At 47.8% G+C, this 21,287-nt stretch overlaps 1 protein-coding gene across 2 annotated transcripts in view; it reads left to right on the top strand.

Annotated features, from left to right (window-relative positions):
• The window catches only part of NPHP4 (nephrocystin 4), a 96,436-nt gene extending 78,786 nt beyond the window's left edge, over positions 1-17,650 (top strand). For both annotated transcript variants that reach the window (XM_079986756.1, XM_079986755.1), the window contains exons 20-30: positions 4,538-4,749; positions 5,107-5,333; positions 6,702-6,888; positions 7,127-7,216; positions 7,892-8,048; positions 8,587-8,672; positions 9,269-9,354; positions 9,870-10,041; positions 13,407-13,586; positions 16,048-16,191; positions 16,884-17,650. In XM_079986756.1, coding sequence (XP_079842882.1) covers positions 4,538-4,749; positions 5,107-5,333; positions 6,702-6,888; positions 7,127-7,216; positions 7,892-8,048; positions 8,587-8,672; positions 9,269-9,354; positions 9,870-10,041; positions 13,407-13,586; positions 16,048-16,191; positions 16,884-17,024 — 1,682 coding nt within the window. In that variant the 3' untranslated portion in view covers positions 17,025-17,650. The remainder of the gene's footprint in view (positions 1-4,537; positions 4,750-5,106; positions 5,334-6,701; positions 6,889-7,126; positions 7,217-7,891; positions 8,049-8,586; positions 8,673-9,268; positions 9,355-9,869; positions 10,042-13,406; positions 13,587-16,047; positions 16,192-16,883) is intronic.
• The last annotated feature ends 3,637 nt before the right edge of the window (positions 17,651-21,287 follow it).

The raw sequence follows: 21,287 nt of genomic DNA, 5'->3' as shown, positions 1-21,287 counted from the left end.
ACCCTTGTGGTCCCTCCCATCTCTATGATTCTAAAAAGAGCTGTTCAACCATCGAACGGACTCCCTCGGAAGGTGGTGGACTCTCCTTCCTTGGAAGCTTTTAAGCGGAGTTTAGCTGGCCACTTGTCAGGGTTCCTTTAGTTTTAAAGAGATTTGAATCTCTGTTGTCCAAGGGTTCTCAGAAGGGATTTGTTTCAACACTTTAGGCTCTGCTTCTAGACTTGCAATTTTTCTCCCTTGCATTGCAGGGAGTCAGGCTATATGACTCTTGGGGGTTGCTTCCAGCTGCAGTTGTAACCCCTCTGAAGTGAGGTGTGGGTGGAGGGACTGAGAACTTGGAGTCCATACTAATAAAGGGGGAAAAAATTAAGATCACACTCCCTCACACTGATCTTTCTTCATTTCACTCCTCACCTGTTCTGTGTGAGACATTCAGGCAGGGCTATCTCCCAGATGATATTGAAGCCTGCCACTTCAGGTAGCATTTTTCATGACTTCCCTTGTTGAGCAATGACCACCCAAGCCACCACCAGTGAAAGCAAGAAAAGAGCTTTGTGCTTAGCTTTCGGATTCAGGTCACTTTCCATAAGTAACAATGCTAAGGGAGTGTCAGGCAACGGGGTGGACCAGTTACTGATGAAATTGTGTCCGATATCCAAGACCAGACCATTGAGGGTACCCCTTAAGGGTATGTGGATCTGTTAGCTTACTGGTACCTCATGCAAGAATGTGTGTCCTCTTTGCAATGGGCTACGGGGACTGGCTCAGAAAATGCAAGATGTTAAATCTCAAGCGCACAGGGAAGAAGCCTCAGCTGAGGCTGTGTAAACTTGGCAGTTAAAGCAGCTCTTCAGTTAAGCCATGTTTTCTTTCTAGCAAGGGATTGTGTTCAAGGTGTTCAGTGAAAAGCCAGCTTGACTTGATTTATTGTATTTACCCTGTTTTTCCTGTCTGTGGGCCCTCAAAGCAGCTGCCAGGATTGAAAACAGTCATGCAGAAGTACCAAATCATCATTAGAAAACTCCAAAGAGTTGGATGAAAACCAACCAGCTGCTCTGCACCTGAGCCGCTTTTGACAATGGCCAAGCTCACCCTCGTAGCGAGGCCTTGGTTTTTTGTTTTTAATTCCAGACACTGGCTCTCTTTTAAAGGTGGATGCTGGTGGGTTGAGTGATCTGGTCAGATCTTGGTTGGAGGCTTAGCAAGGGCAGCAGACCAAGCCAAGCAGCATCATTTTTGCAGCTTCTCGTGGGCACAGCCATTGAATATTGGGGGGGGGGGAGTTTGGGGGGGAAAGAAAATCAGAGGTGTATTACTCTAGCCAACTGCTGCCACGCAGGTAGAGACTACCTGCAAGGTTTTTGGGAAACTGATTATTTTACTTGTTTCACTTTACTTTGGACTGCTGTTCCTGCTTGCATCACTCACCAGTCCTACCTATCCACCACCCCATTTACAACCCCCTGTTTGTTGTTGTTGTTTAGTCATTTAGTCATGTCCCACTCTTTGTGACCCCATGGACCAGAGCACACCAGGCACTCCTGTCTTCCACTGCCTCCCGCAGTTTGGTCAAACTCATGCTGGTAGCTTCGACAACACTGTCCAACCATCTCATCCTCTGTCGTCCCCTTCTCCTTGTGCCGTCCGTCTTTCCCAACATCAGGGTCTTTTCCAGGGAGTCTTCTCTTCTCATGAGGTGGCCAAAGTATTGGAGCCTCAGCTTCAGGATCTGTCCTTCCAGTGAGCACTCAGGGCTGATTTCCTTAAGAATGGATAGGTTTGATCTTCTTGCAGTCCATGGGACTCTCAAAAGTCTCCTCCAGCATCATAATTCAACAGCATCAATTCTTCAGCGATTGATGCCAAAAGCCCTTTCCTCCATCAGATTTCCCACTCCCCCAGCTCCTCACAGTTTGCCCAACCTCCCTCCTCCATAGCTTACCCCAAAACCCCTTGCAAAAACCACCCCTCATTGCCCAACAGCTCTCCCAACGCCCCAAACCTTTGTACCCCAGTCGCAACCCGCTCCCTTGCTCTGCTACAAGTGCACACACATCCTCACAACAACCCTGTGAAGTAGATTAGACTAAGAGGTAGCGACTGGCCCAAGTTCATCCAGTGAGATCCATGGCTGAGTGGGGGAATTTGAACCTACGTCCTAGTCCAACACTCTAGCCGCTACATCACACGGGCTCTCTATATCTAATAGCAGAGAAGATCCCCACAGCTGAATAGCATTGCCTTAAAGCCGCTTGAAACAGCTTTCCAAACATGTCAGGGTGGAGTAGATATGGTTGTCAGCCGGTAGGGAGTTTCTGAGTTACCCATAGGGAGAACTCGGAACTGCTTGCGACAGTGCCCCAAAAGATCCACGAGAAAGATTTTCCAGGTGGGAAGGATAGTGAACTGGGAGTCTGCCCTAGAAGGGGCTAGTTTCCAAAAAGAGCTCTTGTAACACCTGCATCTATCCGGATGCAACCTCCAGAAGCAAGGGGAATCCTGCTGCACATCTTTAGGGCTTCTGGAGTCAGCCAGCCTTGGGCAAGCGCCACTGACAGAGGTTGTGTGGCATTCACCCACCTTAAACATCCCCTTCCCTCAGAGCAGGGATGTATCTCCGGGCTTTGTGATTCATTTGTTGTTGTTGCCAAGGTTGCCTTGAGCTGATCTGCTACGACTGGGAGAACAGAAGGTGGACTGAGCATCCAATTAAGGGCATCTAACCTGCAAATAGGACTTACTATTTATAAAGAGAGAGAGAGACAGAGAGAGAGTCATGCAGTCAGACTAATAGGCAACCTTGTACAGCAGTCCACGTCAGATGAAGAATTTCATTTGGGAACCTGAATGGTGGAGTTGCCATGAGACCAGTGGACCTTTCCTTTTGAACCGCCAACCACCCCAGGCTGTCATAAATGCTTTACACTGAGTAAGACCACCAGCCCTTCATGACCAGCTCTGCCTATGTATTAAAACTATTCAAGCCCTCAGGCAGAGAGAGAGGAGGGAGAGGGACACACACACACACACACACACACACACACACACACACAGAAACATTCTCTGGCCTGACAGCCCTTCAACCAGAGATTGAAACTAGGGCCTTCTGCACTGGGTCATGCAGCCCTTTAAGGCATAGCAGTTATTTACTTACTTTGGTTTTACTGCCTTTATACCCTCACCGTTTTCAAGCTCCTTTGCTCGAGGTGCCACACTTGGCTCTCCGCCTCCTCACAACAGCAACCTTGCAAGGCAGTGACTGGCCTGAGGCCACCCAGTGATTTTCAACATGGCTGAGCAGGGATTCGAACATTGGTCTTCCAGATCTTAGTCTGACACTTTAACTGCTACGCCACACTGGCTCTCATTGATTAGCTGTGGTGGAGGAGGAAAGTGTAACAGGAAGTGGCCAGTTCAGTGTAGACAATAACTTGGTGGACAAATGGGGTGACCCAATAGAAGGCAGCTTGCTATGCTTTTGAAACTCCAGTTGCATCCACCGTCAGGGCTGGCCCCAAGACATTTTGCCTGAGAACTGGACACAGCCCTCCAGGTTCTTCTGCCCGGCCCTCAGGACTCTCCCCACCCCACCTCAGTGCCTTTCTTAAGGACATTTTCTTGTCAACTGGGACCGTGTGTCTTGGTGGAGAGATGTATGTCTAGAGACTTCCAACTGTTGTGTGGCTAAAATGTAGCCAGCTGTAGAAGGGCACAAAGAGTCCCATCTATTCTTCCTCTTACTTTTGTCTCTAGCCTAGCCCACCGCTGGCATGTGGCCCCCAGAAGATTCCCCACGGCCCTTGGACTGAGTAAAGTTCCTCACCCCTGGTGTAGACTGAGCTAGATTGCAAAGGTGGTTGCCCTACAGTTCCGTGATTCTATGGCTAATGGTTGCAGCATAAGACAGCTTCTTACATTTCTGTGCTTTAAAAGCTCTTTGTTCTCCTTCTGCTTTACCTCTGATGGTCTTTTTCTCTCTATAAAAAAAAAAGCATATTACTTTATTTGCAAAGCTATTTCCCACCACAAAGGAAAGAAAAGGCCACATCAAACAAGGAACGGAAGAATATGAAAGTGTAGCCAACTGGTGTGTTGAAAATTGGTCCCCCAAATGAAATCAACCCGGGGAGATAAAGCCGCAAATTAATAACTTAATACTCAACCATTCAGCAGAGTAACGTGTAGCTAATTCATTAACGTTGTCTTCAAAACCAAACTTGAAGCCTTTCATTTTGAGATCTAATGGAATTTGAAAAGAGGGCAGAGGTAGCCACGGTCTTAATTGCATTTTTATCTTTATTGCCCAGTAAAAAAAAGAGGGGAGGGGCAGGGAGAAAAGGAAGAAGGAGTAATTTTTTTTCTTATTAAGGAAACAGAAAATGCCACAGGTTTAAAAAGCAGCATTCAGGCAGGTATCAATCCCACAAGTAATTCCTGCGCATCAAGACAGAGAAACGATGTGATTTGCTTTTGCTTCATCCCATCTGGCCATTTCCATCATGACCTCTGTCTGTCTGTCTGTCTGCCTGTCTTCCAGTTGGGAACGTGTGCCAGGCACAAAAACTGGCCGATGTGGACAGTGAGCTGGCGGCCATGCTCTTCTCGCGCCTACGCGAAGTCAGTGCCACGTTCCAGCACAGCAGCCGCGAGGCCAGCGTCACCCGGAGGCGGAAGCTGGAGAGGATGCTGTCGGTCCGGAGGCGGGAGTCCCAAGAGGGCGATGCTGCGAAGAAAGCCAGCCTCATCATGGTGAGAGACTTGTTCCCCCATGGCCGCCTTCTGAGCTGGACCCTTGGCCCATTGAGCCAAGTACAACTCACTCCCAAGTAATGGCATCTCTACAGGGTCTTAGAGCTGAGCCGTCAGGTGGGTGACAGTCAATGGTCTTCTACCCGCTGTCCGAACACATTGCCCCAGAGAGAGCTGCAGGTGGCATTGCCCTGTGCATTGTGTGGAATTAACATGTTTCATACAGTTTCAGAATTGTCTTTGGTTTTTGTGTTCCCTAGTACTCTTAAGATGCTGTGTTAGTTTCTCCGGAAGAGCTACGTCTCACAGTCCGCCCTGCCCACTCAGCCAGTTCTTGAGCCTTTCCTTCCCTCACAGGGACGGCATGAGGATCGCATCCAGCACTCCCGGGACCTCCAGATCATCGAGGCCTACCGGGAGCGCATCAAAGCCGAGAGCATCGCCAGCATGCTGAGCCAGGCCATTACCACCCGTCACACCCTCTACGCCACGTTTGGCACGGCTGAGTTCTTCGAGTTTGTCCTGAAGAACCCGTATAATGTCCAGCACACAGTCACCATAGAGACGGACAACCCAGAGCTCAGGTAGGAGAAGTCCCAGGGGAGCAAAAGCAGGCGATGCCCTTCTTTGTGCTTTCTGAGCCCCAGTTGGATCGCTATGAGAGAAAAAGCGGCTGCATTCTGAAGGCCAGAAGGATCACACAAAAACTGTCGGGAAAAACACAATTGATCATAAAAATGCTTGGCATTAATATCCGTTTGTGTATCTATGTTGCGTTCAAGTGTTCAGATCACTTCACGTGCATTAGCTCAGTAATCCTTACAGGTGTGCAGTCAGGTCAAGATTGATCTTTTTCCCTCTTCCCTCCCTGTCCCTTTTCCCTCGTGTGCTGTTCTTCTTTTGTTTTGTTTTTTTAGGTTGTAAGCCTGTATTGCCAGGGGACTGCCTTCTTTTAATTGATCATATATAAGCCACTTCAGAAGCTTTTTTGTCTAAGGAGCAGGGTTCAAAAGCTCTAAATAAATATGAATTAGTGGGGAGTAGAGGGGAGGTTTAGTTCACACACTGCACACACAGGCTGTTGCATCCCCTGTAGGATCTCTGCCAGTGGGAGCTGCAGTTCCCAATCTCAGGGAGGGAAGACAATTATGGACCCCCACCCTGCCCGGCAAAAGCTTTGCTTTTCTCTCCCCCTCCCTGAACCAGTGAGCAGCATTCATTTGCCTACAGGCAATAATAAAAGGGTTCTATGCACATGAATATGGGACGTGGGTGGCGCTGTGGGTTAAACCACAGCACCTAGGGCTTGCCAATCAGAAGGTCGGCAGTTTGAATCCCCACGATGGGGTGAGCTCCCGTTGTTCGGTCCCAGCTCCTGCCAACCTAGCAGTTCAAAAGCATGTCAAAGTGCAAGTAGATAAATAGGTACCACTCTGGCAGGAAGGTAAAAAGGCATTTCTGTGCGCTGCTCTGGTTTTGCTAGAAGTGGCTTAAGTCATGCTGGCTACATAACCCGGAAAAACTGTCTGCGGACAAATGTTGGCTCCCTCGGCCAGTAAAGCGAGATGAGCGCCGCAACTCAGGAGTCGTCCATGACTGGACTTAACTGTCAGGGGTCCCTTTACCTTTATGCACATGAATGCCACCAACCCCAGTTAGAAGGTAAATTCTTCAGTTGTGATTCTTGCATTGCAGGGGGGGGGGTGGACTAGATGATCCATGGGGTCCTTCCCAACTCTACAATTCTATGCTCCTGTGAAATTAATTCTCCCTCCACTATACACGAGGAAAAGCCGACACATGTGCTGCAACAGACATAGGCTCCCAGCCACAGTGTCAAAGGTGGCAATCCAAAGTTTGATTTTGAGATGGATCACAGGTAACAAAGAGGTTGGAAGTTCTGCCTGGAAGTAAAAGTGTTTGGCCTTTGTCTGGTTTGTTTCTCCCTCCAGTGTCATTGTGGACGCTAGAGAATGGAGGCACTTCAAGAAGCTGACCCAAACCACCACCCCTCTGGAGGAGGACATGTTTCATCTGCAGGACGACCTCACGCCTCAGGTGTACCTGCGCCCCAAGGAGACAGTCCACATCCCCTTCAAGTACCAGGCCTTCTCCCTGGAGCATGCTGCCACCATGCAGGTAGAGAGGCGTTCGTGCTTTGCTTTTTAAAATACTTCCCAAATATTTGCTTTTGAGAAACTTTACACAAGGTGCAGCACCGGAATCTCATTTAAGCCTATAGCAGAATGAATTCTACAGCATATAAACCAGGATAATGGCTCGCAGACATTAGACTCCCAGAAGACAGTGGGGGGGGGGGGGTTGGGGGGGGAGTTAAAATGGAAAGCACATTCCAACTCCTCTCTTTCATTCCCAGCAAGGTCCCACGGAGCTGATGTTCAGCAAAGGCAAGGAGAACTCCGCAGCCCCCTGGAAGTCCTGTGGCATACAAACAAAGCACATCAGGGTAAATTGCACTGATTGACAAGGAGAGTGATTGGGAAGCACCCAGTCAGTCGGCTTGTGGGTGCTCTTCCCTCTTCAGATTTGGTGGTTCTGTCACTCTTGGTACATTCCTCATGCAGGAAGGTTGACGGGGTGGTGGTGGCAGTGGCGGGGGTGGGTCTGTGTGCAATGACTTGGGGTGGGGGCAGCTCCAGACATGCTCCCCACCCCAACTTACAACCCCTGTGCCTTTTGATCTCCAAACCTTGCCCGGCTCTGTCATAAAGATGCAGCCTGTTTTCCAAAAGGGACTCAATTTTATTATTTCTTTAAAGGTACACAAGGACCTGATTAGTATTACAGGTGATAGTACTGAAATTACTCAAGGATTATTTCTGCTCTCTGCATTTACGGGATGTAACAAGGATATCAAGCCTAAGGACTTAATTCCTCATTTGCTAATTGCGGCTTAGGCAAACCATCCCTCAGCAGTGCAATAAAGATTCAGCCTGTTTTACGAAAGGCAACTTTTCCTCCAGGGCGCTCAAGGTGGCTCCCCCCCCCCCACCTCATGTAATCCTTGCAACAATCCTATAAGGTAGGGCGGGGTGAGAGGCAGTGACAGGCCCTCACGGTCACCCCCATTCATGCTGTCCTGTGGGAACGACATTAATTTTCTCCCTCTCCCTCCACCCAGGTCTCCTTCACTGCAAGCGGCGGAAAGCTCCTTGCCATCCTCAGCGTGAACGTGGAATCCCAGCCCCACGTGGTAGATCAGACCTTCCGCTTCTATCACCCGGAGCTCACCTTTCTCAAGAAATCCATCCGTTTGCCTCCTTGGCACACCCTTCCAGGTATCTCTTAGCCAATTACTCAGGCAGCCCCCCCCCCCCCGAAAGTGAAGAACGAGAAATGGCACGTTGAAAATCACTGCCATTGCCAGGGCCAAGCTGGATATACTGGATGTATGCAGTGGGAAAGGGTCATAGCTCAGGGCACCTGCTTTGCATGCAGAAGGACCCAGTTTCAATTGGGATCTCTGGGTAGGGCTGAAGAAGACCCTTGTCTGAAGTCCTGGAGTCTTCAGGACTGCCAGTCAGTGCAGACAATACTGAGCTAAATGGCCCCGTGTGATACAAGGTAGTTTCCTGTACTGAGGTAGAACATTAGCTCAGGGGTAGACCATATGCTTGGAATGCAGAAGGTCACCAGTTCAGCCCTTGATTTCCTGACTGGGGTGGTCTTAGCAGTATAAATACTTTGAACACATTGCTTTCAGCAGATGGGAGGATTTTGCATTGTATGCCGCAGGAGCAACGGCAGAGATTATTTTTATTCATGCTGTTTTTGTGGGAATAATCAGACCTCACGATCCATTTTTGTCCTTGCCAGGTGCCCCAGTGGGTATGCCGGGTGGAGAACCAGAGATGTTTGTGCGTTGCAGTGACCCCAACATCGTTTGTGAAACCAAGAAAATGGTACTGAATGCCCCCACAAATCTTCAAAAATTATTCCAACCCACCAAAGATTATCGAATTTTCCCCCATCCCCTTTTGCTCCTGCTCCCGAAGTCCCTGTGAATGTGCTGAAAATATTTCCTTCATAACTTCCAGCACAGCTCTGAGTCTTACCCAAGTTATAAATTAACTTTTCCAGATGCAAAAAAGCAGAGCCTTTGGGAAAGAGAGCTGTATGTCAGTGCATTGTCCCTTGTGTGATGAAGGTCCCAGGATCAATCTCCAGCATCACTGGGAAAGGGCTCTCTCTGTATAACACTCTGGAGAGTTTCTGCCAGGCAGGGTGGACCAAGGTGAGGTTAGCAGTGCAGCCCTCCTGATGTTGCTGGATCCCAGTTTCCGTCAGCCCCAGCCAGCCCAGCCAATAGTCAGGGAGGACAAGAGTCTTACTCTAGCAGCATCTAAAGGGAGTAGTAGATCAGTGATGGTGTAGATCAGTGATGGAAGGCAGTCTCCTTTGTTCCAAAACCTGCTCCCTGGTTTTAATTCAGAAATTAATTCAACAATACTGGGTAAGGTCTGATACGTCACAATCTGGTCTCGGTCTACCCACCCAGGGGCCTGGCGAACCTCAGGATGTCTTTCTGAAAGTCGCAGGGGGCCCAAGTCCACAGATCAAGAGGTTCTTCCTTTCTATTTACACGTAAGTAGTAAACCATGATGGCACTCAGATTCTGTGCTGCATCAAAGTTACTAAGGGTGGAGGGTTCCTTCCTTGCTTGCTTACTTGTATGTGTGTGTGTTGTTGTTTAACAGGTAAGAAGCAAAGCGATAAAAATTAATTTTAAAAGATCAAAAGGCACCTGCAGCCTATGCTGCTCTGTCTCCTTAAGGAAACAGATCCTGGAACATTCAACCACTTGGAGAAGCCCAGAGCTGAGCACAGAACTGCATTTTAATTGGATGTTTTCCTTTTGGTTTTTTAACAAGGAAACAAACAAACAAACAAACCAGGATAGGATTGTGCCCTGCTAGGCCGTGTGAGCATTCCCCAGGAACTGGGAGGCTGGTGTTTAATTTATAGAACGCACACATGTGGGTTTGAGGGAGGATTTTCCTTCTTTCCTGGCTCACAGTTTTGGAGCTGTCACTTCCCCGAGTATTTTTCACTCTGACAAGGCTGTGAAGCACCATCTGTTGCTCCGTTTGTCACCCCAGGGACCCCTGGCTGGCTGCTCCGACACAGATCTGGCAATTCTACCTCCATTCTTTGCAGCGGGTGGATGTTAGCTGCATAACAGGGCAGCTGACCCGCCTTTCACTGGTGCTCAGAGGGACTCAAGCCATCCGAAAGGTGAAAGCATACACCTCACACCCGCATGAGCTGACGGTAAGATCAGACCCCGGGACTCCGTGGGGACTTTATTCTGTGGTTGCTCAGATCTTAAAAGAACAGGAAACCTTCTGTTTCATTTTCCTCCTCCTTTATTACGCTTTTCTCCCTCCTGCCTGGATTAGTCAAACGGTTGATCCTAGCCAATCAGGGATCACATGATGCAGCTAATCAGATTCGGCTGGGCAATGTTTTTCCAAGGACAAATAAAAGCAATTGAGAAAGAAAGGGTGATGCACATTTTCACAAGAAACTGACAAGAAATCGCACAAGGAGGGTCACACACACACACACACATTCTGCTGGGAAATTTGATTACGCCTCTGCAAGTGTCTTTGCTTGGAGATTTTCATCAAAGTTCCCCATGAGATGGGCCGTCCGCTAGGATGCAAGAGCCCGTTAGGAGACCTCAGACAATTTACAGCTGCAAAGCCTCTTCTGTAATTGTCTTTTGATTAAAGCCATCGTACGGAGGGATCAGTGGCCCAAAACCCCAGTGGGCAAGTTATCAGAATTAATGAGTCTATGGAGAATAATAATTTCTTTAGAATGCATTTAGTCATAATTATAAATGTGAATAATAAGAGAAACACAAACTCCGCTGCCCTCACATAAATTGAAAGGGGGGGGGGCTGCTTGAAAATTCTGAAGCTACATGAGTTGAAAGGGAACAGCAAAAGACAAAGGAAACTTGAAGGAAACTCCAGCTTAACTCATGGTATGGAGTCTAAGTGAGATTCTGCTGATCAGACCTGGAATCAGTTCCTAGACATGGATTCTCTGATGAGCCCTGGTCAATCCCTCACCCTCAACTTCACCTCTCCAAACTGTATACAAGCCCATACGGTACTCAGTGTGACATGAGGTTATAAGAGCATAAGAAAAGCCTGCTCAGAAGGATAATGGGTGGAGATGTGAGTAATCTGCAGTTCTCTCCAAACTCAGAATTTGGCATTAGGTTCATGCAGAATTTAGGTGGATGGTCAAACAGGTGCACACCTGTATGGGCAGTTGGTCTGTTGATGGTGCTATTGGCGATGTTTGTAAGCCAGAGAAGATGCTGAGGGAGGCATGGAGGGACTTGACCTCTGGGGAGTGTGCAACAGCAAGTAGCAAGCATCAAGAGCTCAGGGAGCCAAATCTAGTTCAGATTGTGCAGGACCTGGGCCAGCTCCCAGTGGGAGTTTTCAGAGAAGATGGGTGTTACAGGCAGACCTATTTAGTGCCCAGGTCCTGGCCTTTAGCTGAGAGTGAGAAGGAATTTAAAGCTGGCAACAATTTGAAGTCAGGAGGCAATGTCAGCGGGTTACTGACATCTGTAAACTGTCTGCTCAGAGCTTATGAAAGATTGAGAGTCTTAGGAAGTCTAAACTTCCAGCCTCTGGGGGAAGAGTCAAACACAGGATCCACTCCTTGAGACTTCCCTCAGAGTGAGCCTCGAAATGTCTCATTGTGTTCAGGGTCCTCAAGGCAAGCTCCTGCTGACCCTCATCCATTGAGACCACCTCCCCTGCCACCCAGAAGCACATGCAGCCTGAACCGTGGTGGAGAATGGCCTTGTATCCTCTGGAGAACCTCCTGTGGAGTCAGCTGATTGTTATATCTCTAGAGCAGCCTTTCTCAACAGAGGTTGTTGGACTACAATTCCCATCATCCCTAGCCAGCAGGACCAGTGGTCAGGGATGATGGGAGTTGTAGTTCAACAACATCTGGGGATCCAAGGCTGAGAAAGGCTACTCTAGAGCAAAGGAGAGGAGGAATCCAGTGGCAATTATACCTTAAGCCAAGAATCAGGAGCCTTGCTTTCAGTTTCTAAAACAGCCCTCCCTTAAATGTAATGAGCATTAATCACTGCAGCTGGACAGACTGACCAGAGATGCCTCCTAAATTGCTGGCATAAGGCGGATGTAGCCCCATTGCCAAGGGAGAACCTTCATGAAAAGAAAATGCGAGGCCCTTGCCTTTTGCCTCTGCAAGCTCTCATTTCCATGTCGGCAGCACACATTGAATCATTGCCTCATTTGCATTCCAGGCTGGAGACAGAGGTAGAACAGATTAGCTTCCCCCGTGGCTTGATCAAAGGACACCAAGGTGGTCCCTTTCAGAAGAGCCTTGTTGGTGTCTGTAGCATTTTGGATTAACCTCTGAGAAGCCCCTCCTCCTCCTCCGGCAGGGGGCTTTGGCAGCTGCTGTTCACAGCATCACTCAAGTCACCTAGAGCCCATGGCCTTGAGGTGACTGTCCCCATTGGGGCACCATTGTTAAAGGGCCAAAGTATGGATGCTGACCCAAGCAGGGATACATCCATTACCTTTCTCATAGTTCATTTGTAAGCCACCTTTCCATAGTTAAGCCCACCCTGAAGCATCTCTGGATATGATGTAGAGGGAGGTGCCCTGCGAGGTGAAGGAGAAGACCATTGTGCCTTACACCTAAACAGGATGTTCCCTTCCAAAATGCTTACCTGGCTTTTGGCAAGCCACCCAGACCTTGTAGCTCACATCTAACAAAGAGGGAGGAGTCTTTCTTCCTCACTTCCTCTGTGGGGGAGACATGGATTTCCCTTCCCAGAATCCTTTGACAGTGATTTTAAAATGGAGCAGATTTTAAGTCTTAGCTAGGCTTGAAATCACTTATGGTTAGTAAAACCACCCTTGGGCTATTGAACATAGGCTAGTAAGCAAGCTACATTCAGAGCAAGCGATGGAATGCCTCAAGTCTCCTACTATAGACAGACCAGGGGTGGTTCTGCTGTTGACCACAGTCTTTTCTGCTAAAGGTGGATCTAAGGATCCATGCAATAAGCCTGATGAAGCAGCCCTGAAAAGGAGTTCTGGGTCCTCAGCAGCTTCACTCCATGGTTTAGTCAGCAACTACTCCCTGTTTTCCAGAGCAAGCTACGTGTGGGCAGAGGTACAGGCGCTGAAGATTGTGTCATATTTTGCAGTAAGCTCCTTTCCCCATAGGCCCGTTATGAAGCTGAATGTTGGAAGATTCAGGACAAATAAAACAAAGCCTTTCTTCATGCAGTGCATAGTTAAACCACAGAACTCGTTCCCGTGGGAGGCGGTGATGGCCCTAACTTGGATGGCTTTAAAAGAAAATCTAAACAAATTAATGGAGAATATGGCTATTGATGGCTACTGGCCATGATACTTCTGCTCTGCCTCTGCAGCTGGAGACAGCGATGCTTCTGAACACCAGTTGCTGGAAGCCACAGGAGGGAAGAGGGCTCTCATGGTCAGATCCTGCTTGCATCACTTTGGCCACTGTGAGAACAGGGTGCTGGACTAGATGGGCCACTGGCCTGATCCAGCAGGCTCTTCTTCTGTGCTTATGTCTCCTCGTTCTTCCTCTCCTAGGTGGACCCAGAAGGCATCTTCATCCTTCCTGCAAATGGCGTGCAAGATCTGCACCTCGGCGTGAGGCCTCAGAGTGCCGGCAGCCGGTTTGTCTACCTCAACCTGGTGGATGTTGAATACCATCAGCTTGTGTCTTCCTGGCTGGTGTGCCTATCCTGCCGGCAACCTCTTGTCTCCAAGGTAGTCAGACATTTGCCTTTAATTCCCGGTTTTACTAAGGGTGATGCAAGGGGGCCAGAAAGGTCAGGTGGAGGGCCGTGTTCTCCTGAACATAAGGGATCCAGAGTCAGCAAGGACAAGATCTTGCTTCAGGTGGGTTTTCCTTTCAGTTTGAAAGTCAAAATTCTTCTTATACTCCTGTCTCTGGAGTGCCATTTAGGGGGGGCTCGGATGGCAACTTCAAGGCTGCCTGCATGGTTATTCTTCAGGATTTTTCTTGTTTCTGGTCATTATTAGGAATGATAAAGGTGTGTCCTAAAAGGCAATGCACTGTCTGTTTTCCCCTGTTGTTGTAATTTAAAATCCAGGCCTTTAGCTGCATAGCTTGTCTCCCATCACTGAAATCTGTTCTGTGGGCAGGAAGGAACTTTGGCCTCTGAGCTCTGCCCTTGCCTGTTCAACAGAGGAGTAGTTTGCCGTGCTGCAGTTCAGCCACCCCTAGCTCCCCAGAACCAGAGACCATGAATTGGAGAACACACAATTCGGTTCAGTTTCATGTCCACAGCCATGGTCTCCTTCAGCCCTTCCTCAAAACCCTTTCTTAGAAGCTTTATAATTTTGTTTAGCTTCAAACCACTCTGCAGGGAGTGAGGGTAGATTAGCAGACCTATAGTTCCTGTATTTTCCCAACAAAGAGTGCTTCATAGCAAGGCATTCCTGATCAAACCAAGGTTTAGATTTGTTGGAGTATAATGGCCACCGTGTTGCATTTTTGGGGGGTCAAATAGGGTTGAAGAAGTGAAATCAAATCCTGAAACAAGTTTATTCTAGTTTCAGGGCATGAGGAGTTTAAGAGGTTGTCTCTCCTAATGAGGAATATATCTGAGTGTAACCTGCCAGATACTTTCTCGTCCAGTTCATCGAACCATCTAATGTTTTCTTAGAAGACAGTGGGTAGGGAGGCAGGATCTCACAAGCCTTAACCTTCTGGCTATTTATTCATTATTTAATGTATTTATATCCCACTTCTCTCCCATACTGGGATTCAAAGCAGCGTGCAACATTTAAAAACATCATCATAAAATACAGTGTAATACAAATCTGAAAACAATAGTTAAATTGCATCAAAACACACTTAGAACCAGCAGCTGAAGTACAGTTTGCAGTGATCAGCACTGTCTTCTCCTTAGTTCTCCAAGTCCTGCCTGAACAGGAAGGTCTTGGCTGGCCAGCAGAAGGATAGCAAAGAGGGAGCCAGGCTGACCTCTCTTGGGAGGGAATCCCACAGTCTGGGAGCATCCGCAGAAAAGACTCTCTCTTGTGTCACCACCAGCAATGCTTCTGATGTTGATGGGACCAAGAGAAGGTGCTCACTGGAGGAGCTTAGCAAACAGGTGGGTTCATACAGGGAGGTCTTCCAGGTAGCCTGAGCGCAAGCAGTATAAGGCTTTATAGGTCATAACCAGTGCTTTGCATTATGCCCAGAAATGGACTAGAAGCCAGTGAAATTGTTTTTTTAAGAGGGGAGCAACATGCTCCCTGCAATGCCCCCATCAGTAGTTTGGACCAGCTGAAGCTTCCAAAGGTAGCCCCACGTAGAATGTGTTACAGTAGTCCAACTGGGATGTAACTAGAGCATGTGTCACTGTGGCCAGATCCAGCATCTGATTTACCCCCTTCCCCCTTTTCTCTGCTGTCTCATTATAACAGCCGTCTCTAGTTTGCTTATTAGACATTAAGTCCTCTGGGTAGGAAGTGTGCCAGCCCTGTAGAGCACCTGATACTCTAAAACTGGAGACAGTAGCAATTGCCCTGGCACACCTGACAGTGGGCTAGGTGAGAAAGCATGAGCTATTCAGCAGCTGCTCAAAAGGAGAAGCTAAGAGCTAACTCAGCAGCAGCTCAAATGGGATGCTAAAGTGTGAAATCGACACATACACACACCATGTTTTTTATAGCTCTGCAGCCTCAAGATATGAAGAAATCCAACTCAGTCGCAGTAGACCCACTGAAACTGATGGCTTTCGAATCATAGAACTGTAGAGTTGGAAGGGACCCCAAGGTTCATCTAGTGCAACCCCCTGCAATGCAGGAATTGAAGCTAAGGAATCCCTGACAGATGGCCATCAAAACTCTGTTTAAATTGGGGAAGCTCTTTGATTTCATTGGGCATAGGTGTTGGGTGCAACCCAATATATTTACCTCCCCCCCATCTCCTGTGTAATTAACAGGAGGCAGGGGCTATTTGAAGCAGGAAGCATTAAGAGAGGAAAAAGAGTGAATCACCCTCTCTTAGAGTGTCTCTTCCCCCAAAGCACATTCCTGTACCCACTAAACTGAAAAAAGGGAAAGAAACTCAGAGGAGATCCTAAACACAGAGACCTCTCACATCATGGCACTTCATTCAGCCCTGATAGTAGTGTTGCATCATCCCGTCCAGTGTTGTCTCAGACTCCAGTTTTCCTTTTCTCCCCACCTCAAGGCTTTTGAAATCGTGCTCCCCCCTGGTGGAGGGAAAGGCTCAAACAAGAGGATCACCTATGCCAACCCCTATCCATCCCGGAGGGTCTATTTCCTGCACACCAACCGGCCGGACCTTCTACAGTTCAAGGAGGATTCCTTTGAGGTAGCATCTTAAGAGGAAGAGGATGGTTTGACTTTGCTGAGGGTCCAGGAAGTTCTCAAGGCAGAAATGCTACCCCCGGGCACTGCAAAGTTGGCTCTCAACTGTCTCTGTAATCTGCATGTTTGGATAGAACCATAGAATTGTAGGGGTGGAAGGGATCCCAAGGGCCATCTAGTCCACACCCCCCCCCCCCCCCAGTGCAGGAATCACAGCCAAAGAATCTCTGACAGATGGCCATCCAACCTCTGTTTAAAAACCTCCAACGAATGAGAGTTTTGAGGATATCGAGGGCAATCAGCTCTAACATCCCAAAATAGTTCTGTAAGAGTTCTCTTCGCATGCGTATGCCTCATCTTTCAATTTTGATGAGGGTATGCAGTGTTTCGAATGCATGAAACGGCCGCCATAGACCAAATCCCAGAGGCAAAGCTTCCGTATTGTCTCATGTAGCCTCGAGCACCATCTGAACTCCTTCCAGCCAAAATCCAGCACTAAAATAATAGTAAAAATCCCACACCACCCTTGAGACACAAAAGGTGCTTCACTTTGGCCTGGAATTGAGCCTTGCCCTTTTCAACAATTATACTGAGGGATCATCCACGGAATCACTGCTTACGAAGTAATTTATATGCAGGCATCTATTAGCCCTCAACTGACCCTCTGGCTACCATCCCTGTTGTTTGTCCTTGCAGATCGGCGGAGGGGAGACGTACACCATCGGCTTGCGATTTGCCCCGAGCCAGAGTGCTGGCGAAGAGGAAATCCTGATTTATATCAATGATCATGAAGACAAGAACGAAGAGACTTTCTGCGTGAAGGTCACCTACCAGTAGTGTTGTAAGGTGTATGCGTTTGTGTGCCCTTGCCTCGATTGTTTCCCACTCTCCTGCAATCCATCAAACTTCCCTAAAGGGACAGTACCGCTCCCTTCATGATCCCCGTCTGCAAACAGCCTTTGCGCCCCTGAATTGTCGCCGACCACAAGTCTGCAGAGAGATTACCTCCCCCACTCCGCTACCTCAGAGCGGTGGGACACATGGCCTCCACTTGAGTGTACTTTAGCTTGCATCCCATCGAGCCCCTGCTAAGCCTGCGTGATTGATTGCCCGAGTGGATTCCTGGGACGTCAGCACAACCTCCAACCACACAGCTGAGTCGTGCCTGTTATACCCCCACCCCCTTTCCTCCTTGCTCCGGATCGAAATTTCATTTCTCTCGCCATGAAATGTCACTGGCTGGTAGAAGGCAGCTGAGGCTTTCAGACCTTTAACATGGCAGTGCAAGCTTGTTTGCCAATTTGTTTGGTTTTGTAACATTATTTTTACACTGAGGTTGGGTTGGGGGCGTGTTTGGGTGCTTGTTTGTTTTTTAATTAAAGAAAGGATCATAATCAGAAGAACATACATGCCTTCTCATTCTTGTTGAATGAATTAAACTTAATTGTTTAAAGCCACCACAATATGGAGAAAGCGGACAGTTCTTTTGACGTAATCAACACACACAAACATAAAAATAAAGCTCACCCCCCCAGGGTAAAAATGCAGCAACCCTCTATAATAAACTATAAAGTTGTTTAAAATGAAATTAAACCAGCAGCACATCCCTCCCACCCCACCAAGTGTTTGGGGGTTGTTGTTTTTAACCTGGCTGCCCAAACAATTTTTGCCACTTGGATGGTAATGGATATATCTTTGCCTGCAAGAAAAAGATATACATGGTCCAGGATACTGTTGCTGAAAGCTTGTCCTAAACAGACCACACAACTGGGGACCAGCAACCAGGGGGTGGGTGGGGCAGGGGAAAAGAGAAGAAAATGGATCATCGGCATACAAGGAGGTGGCAGCGATTTCAAAGGTAAATATGGGGTTGAGACTGGCAGGTACCATTTATTTTACAAAGCTCCCACCCATCGCCACTATGTTATGCACTCTTCCTCTAAAAAGTGTGTCTCAAATGCTTCAAAGCAAATATGGATTAAGACAGGGTCTTCTAAACTTTGGGTACCTGGAGGTACAAGTTTGTTTCTGCCCCCCCCCCCCCCCGCCCTGTTAAAAGAGGATGCATAGTTTGTTGTTAAATCCAACTGCTACATATCTATTTTGGCTACCCAAACAAATTTTGCGGGTGTGCTTCTTTCAGCTGTGAGATGGACTGGGTCATATTGTTCCCCCAATGTCCTGTTCTCCTGCTTAATCAGTTTGTCATTGATAGAGAGATGCTTTCTGGGTTATAGCTGAGCTTTTAGGATTCCCCTTCACTTGTAGCGAAGGTTGCTGTTTGCCAGTACTATATGCTCCATCCCTTGGAATGATGATGTTTCCTCCCGAGATAGATTATATTTGAAGGGGTGAGGGATACAGCTGCAGGAGACCTCACTTAAGCAGGCATAGAGGCATACATCCAACATGGTGGGCTAGTTTTTGGAAGGTACACTTTGCCCCTTGTTCGAGAATCAAAGATACACTAAAATAAACCATCAGATGGGGGCAGTAGCATTGATGTGGTAGTTGGCTGAACATCTGGGAGGGTTGTGGTAAAGCATCTGCTTTTCATCACAGAAAGCCCCAGCCTCAATTTCTGGCTTCTCCAGGCAGGACAAAGAAAGTCTCTTGGTCTGATAATATTGAGTGAATGGATCAATGGCCTGACTAGATATATCACGGTTTCTTGTCTTCTATATTCCTGTGTTCATGTTTGCTTGGGAACAAGCAAGAGCACCTGTGGAAACCTGTGTGTTGTAACTGCTAGAGCAGGACCACCCAATGTGGTGCCTTCCAGATGTGGACTACAACTCCCATAAGCCTCAGCCAGCATAGCCCACAATGAGGGATGATGGGTGTTGTAGTCCAACTACATCTGGAGAGCACCATGTTAGCGATTCCTCTGCCAGAGAATCAACTGTATGCTGGAGAGACCCAGTTTCGCCACTCTCAGCCACGAAGCCTTTCTGGGTGACCTTGGGCCAGGCTTTGTTTCTCAAACTTCTCTCAAGATGGAATGGGATGGGATGGCCTCATGTCTGCTACCCCTGAGATCCTTGGATGATAAGCCAAGTAAACTTACTATTTACCAAGTAAATAGGCTCCGATTTCAAAATGGTCATTTCCTGATAGCCATTTCAGCTAGCAAATGGGTGCATCCCATTAGAAGACGGGAAACGGTTTTTCCTCGGCTTCTGAGAGAGGGACCAGCGCTTCATTAATTGAATGAAAACTACAAGCCCTGAAATGCAATTCCAGGGCTGAACAAAAAAAGCCCAGAGGCCAGGAGCGTCTCAAAAGAATGGAGACACTAATTCTGCCCAAACGGCCGAGGGATGGAATTTCCATCTCGTGGCACAGGTAGCAAAGCAGCCAGCAGACTGGAAAATGAGGGAGCCTTCGTTAGTTAATAACCTCTTGTTTCGTTCAAAGAGGAGGTGGAGGGAAAAAGGGAAATAAAGCAAAAGGAGCCATTGAGGATTAAACTAAGGAAATGCTTTAGGGTTTGGTGTGTCTATCTCAGTGTGTCTTAGTATTAAATCTAACCGGTGGAAACGGCAAACAGCAGAATTAATTGGGGGCTTAAAATCCATCCATATGAAGGTCAGTGACATGGTGGCAAAACTCGGTATATTGGTCCTCCTTAAGAAATTTAATTCCACTCATCCCAACTGTTTGTGATAGCAGCAGTTGTAGCAGCGAGAGCAGGGAAGCAGTGGTGACTAGCTCCTTGCTCCAAAGTGCTGCTGGTTTGCTTCTTCCATATTTAAGACATTTATAGACCTTTTAATCCTTAGCATGGTTAGGAGCTGGTGGCATTTGACACCAAGCCAAGATGGTAATTCCACGTCCCTCTTGGTCAGTTGTGCAGACACCAGATGACTTGCATGATACAGAGCCCCCTTCAAGAATGAGCAAAAAGCACCATTTCCAAACTTTGAGGACACCTCCCACCCCACAATGGGCTTAGACAGATGGGAGGGGGAATAGCAAATAATTTCCAGCCACATTGCACTGACCTTTTAAAGATTTCAGGGTCTCTGTACAGCTTTATAGCTTGCTTCCCCCTCCTCCCCATGCAGAGAACATCCTTCCCTCAGCAAAATTGGATACAGTAGTTAAGGAAACTTCAATTACCTAATGTCCCCAGACACCCTAATTGCAATCCCCACTCCAGGCTTTAATGCAGTTTTCAAAAGCAAAAGGAGAGTTCTCTGAGGATCTCAATAAAAGCTCTTCTTTAAATTAAAAAGGGAAAGGGAACTGTCTTGGCATGAGTGTGACGACGACAATAGCAGCTACTCCCACCAACCTTCACTATGCTGACTTTCGTTCTTTTTTTTGAAATGAGGAATTTGCTTCTTCCGTGGCTCGCAAGCTTACCCACATCCCTCCCTCCCTCAACTCTTAATTATCCCAACAAATTCTTCCAGCAAATGCGTCTCCAATTAGATACAAAATTATGCGATGGTTCCCCATAATTAGAGTTGCTTCTCTTGTGAGACAATCTGATTTTTACAGAAGTACAAATATAATCAGTTTATGGTGCTCCTCTGGGGTTCTGGTTAACGTAGTGGTGACTGAGGACACCAGTGCCCTTTGAGGCAAAGGATTGTGGGTAGGGCATCAAACAGCAGTGGAGAATCTCCCCAAGGGACCCTAGAGGGTTGGGAGATTCCATGGGGCTGTAGAAAGGCAGGGTAGTTTCTATTCTCCATTCACTTGGGATGAACCATTTCTCTCTGCTTCTTGTTTTCCCCCAGCCTTCAGTTAATCCCGGTTCTGTGTTAGAATGCATTTTCTTTTTAGGTCCATGTGAAAATTTGTACGCACTTGGGGGTGGGGCAGGGCTTGTAGGCTCTGCAGACCAATTTCCTGCTCCATGCAGGCAGCCCAGAGGTAGATAATCCTGCAGCCCAGATGGTTGCCTGGCCTCTGCTTGAAGACCTCCAGGGTGAGTGAGTCTGACATCCCTCTAGGTCAATGGTTTCCAAACATTTTTGGGACACTGCCCCCTTGGCTCCATAAGCTCACCCCCAGTGCTTACTCTACCCTATAAAAAACCTACAGTGGTACCTTGGGTTACATACATTTCAGGTTACAGACGCTTCAGGT

Source organism: Podarcis cretensis, assembly GCF_951804945.1.
Source record: "Podarcis cretensis genome assembly, chromosome: 8".
Taxonomy (NCBI): Eukaryota; Metazoa; Chordata; class Lepidosauria; order Squamata; family Lacertidae; genus Podarcis; species Podarcis cretensis.
This window is presented reverse-complemented; position numbering and strand designations above follow the sequence as displayed.